Genomic DNA, 1,505 nt, shown 5'->3' on the forward strand with positions numbered 1-1,505 from the left:
TTGATTTCTTTGTATGTATGGATCGCTTGGGTTGTTACCAACATCTGGTGAAAATTTCATGTTTTTAGCACCTCTAGTAATATATTTACTGAGAAAAATGGTGACGTATTCAATACTTATTTTACCCGCTGTATTCCAATGAAATTTTCCTCCTAACAATTTTTTTATTGTCTATAAAAGTAAGTAATTGGTAAACAAAGCTAAATGCAATTTTCAGAAACTAAGATAATGGTACCTTTGTCACATGGTGAAATATTAGTTTTTTTTTTATTTAGCAGTCAACATACATTAGGATATTACTAGTTGGAACCCAGCGAAGACAGGAAAAAAAACTGACAAACAAAAACCAGCAACAGCTGTCAATGCTGACTGTTATTATTTCTGACATTTAATTAAAAATGTCACAAAAACGCAATAAAACAAACAGCAGCTCCAACTAAATATCCATTTACTGAACTGACATCTAAAATTCAAAGATTTGATATCAAAAGTTGAAAAAAAATCTAAAAATTGACTGTGTTTAGTTGAGCTCATGTGAACAAAACTGCACAGATTAGACTGTACAAAGTCTAATAAACAACATTTTTAAGTGTAAATGTGAAGTTTACATGTACAGAATATGTACAATAAATGAACCTAAAATGCCTAAATTTCTAATTCAAAAAGATTTAACTTGTTTCTCTTGTTGCAACGATTAATATTAAAGTATTTTATTTCTATCCAAATGTGATCAAACTTCTTTTTGTATTTTTGTAAATTTTGAAAATTGCATTTATTGATTTTTTTTGTTATTATTATTCCTATTTGCTTTGAGGTTAAATATTTATAATATGGTGGAATAGGTTTAATCAAGGAATTTACTTTAACCTTCAAAACAATTTTTAATGTAGAATTCAGCTTTTCCTGGAATAAACTGTACAAGGTGATAAGAAATTACAAAGGAGGAAAAAATAACTGCGACAACCAAACAGTCACTGCCTATAATCTAAAAGAATCCCTTTGACCCAAACACAATCTTAGTCTCACAGATTTTAACATCAGAGGTTTTGGCGTCTCCAGCAGGTCCAACACTAAAATAAGGAAACAGTTTCTCAGTGAAAGTGTCTCTGTGAGTGTAGATGAGACTCATGTCTTCAGAGTTGTAGAAGGACACCTCCCCCCTGTCATAGTCCAGCTGGACTCTGATCCTCTGGAGACTCTTCGTCACACTGAGAGTTTTAGCAACAACATCATTGTATTCTCCATCACCATGACATAAACACCAGACTCCATCTTCTGGTAAAGCAGAACATGCTCCCTTCCTGTCGACTGACTCTTTAACCAAACCAATTCGCCAGTCAGGATGATCTCCCACCTCCACCTCCCAGCTGTGTTTCCCTGAGCTGAAGCCCTCAGAACCAAAAACATCTGTAGAATAAGTGTTTCTCTCTGGATTGTCAGGAAGCTGCTGCTTGGTTTCTCCACGTCTCACACTGGTCAGATCATCAGACAGATGGAGCCAGCTG

General features: G+C 34.4%; 2 protein-coding genes across 2 annotated transcripts in view; both read right to left on the reverse strand.

The window, feature by feature from the left end:
• The window catches only part of fbxw8 (F-box and WD repeat domain containing 8), a 41,361-nt gene that overhangs the window by 17,446 nt on the left and 22,410 nt on the right, over positions 1–1,505 (reverse strand). The gene's annotated exons all lie outside the window — the stretch shown is intronic.
• The window catches only part of LOC106519445 (nuclear factor 7, brain), a gene marked incomplete in the record, with an annotated part of 7,038 nt that continues 6,455 nt past the window's right edge, over positions 923–1,505 (reverse strand). Inside the window, 1 exon segment of the mRNA XM_014011135.1 lies at positions 923–1,493. Within this exon segment, the coding sequence (XP_013866589.1) occupies positions 986–1,493 (508 nt within the window).

This window comes from Austrofundulus limnaeus, unplaced genomic scaffold (genome assembly GCF_001266775.1).
Source record: "Austrofundulus limnaeus strain Quisiro unplaced genomic scaffold, Austrofundulus_limnaeus-1.0 Scaffold77, whole genome shotgun sequence".
Classification (NCBI taxonomy): Eukaryota; Metazoa; Chordata; class Actinopteri; order Cyprinodontiformes; family Rivulidae; genus Austrofundulus; species Austrofundulus limnaeus.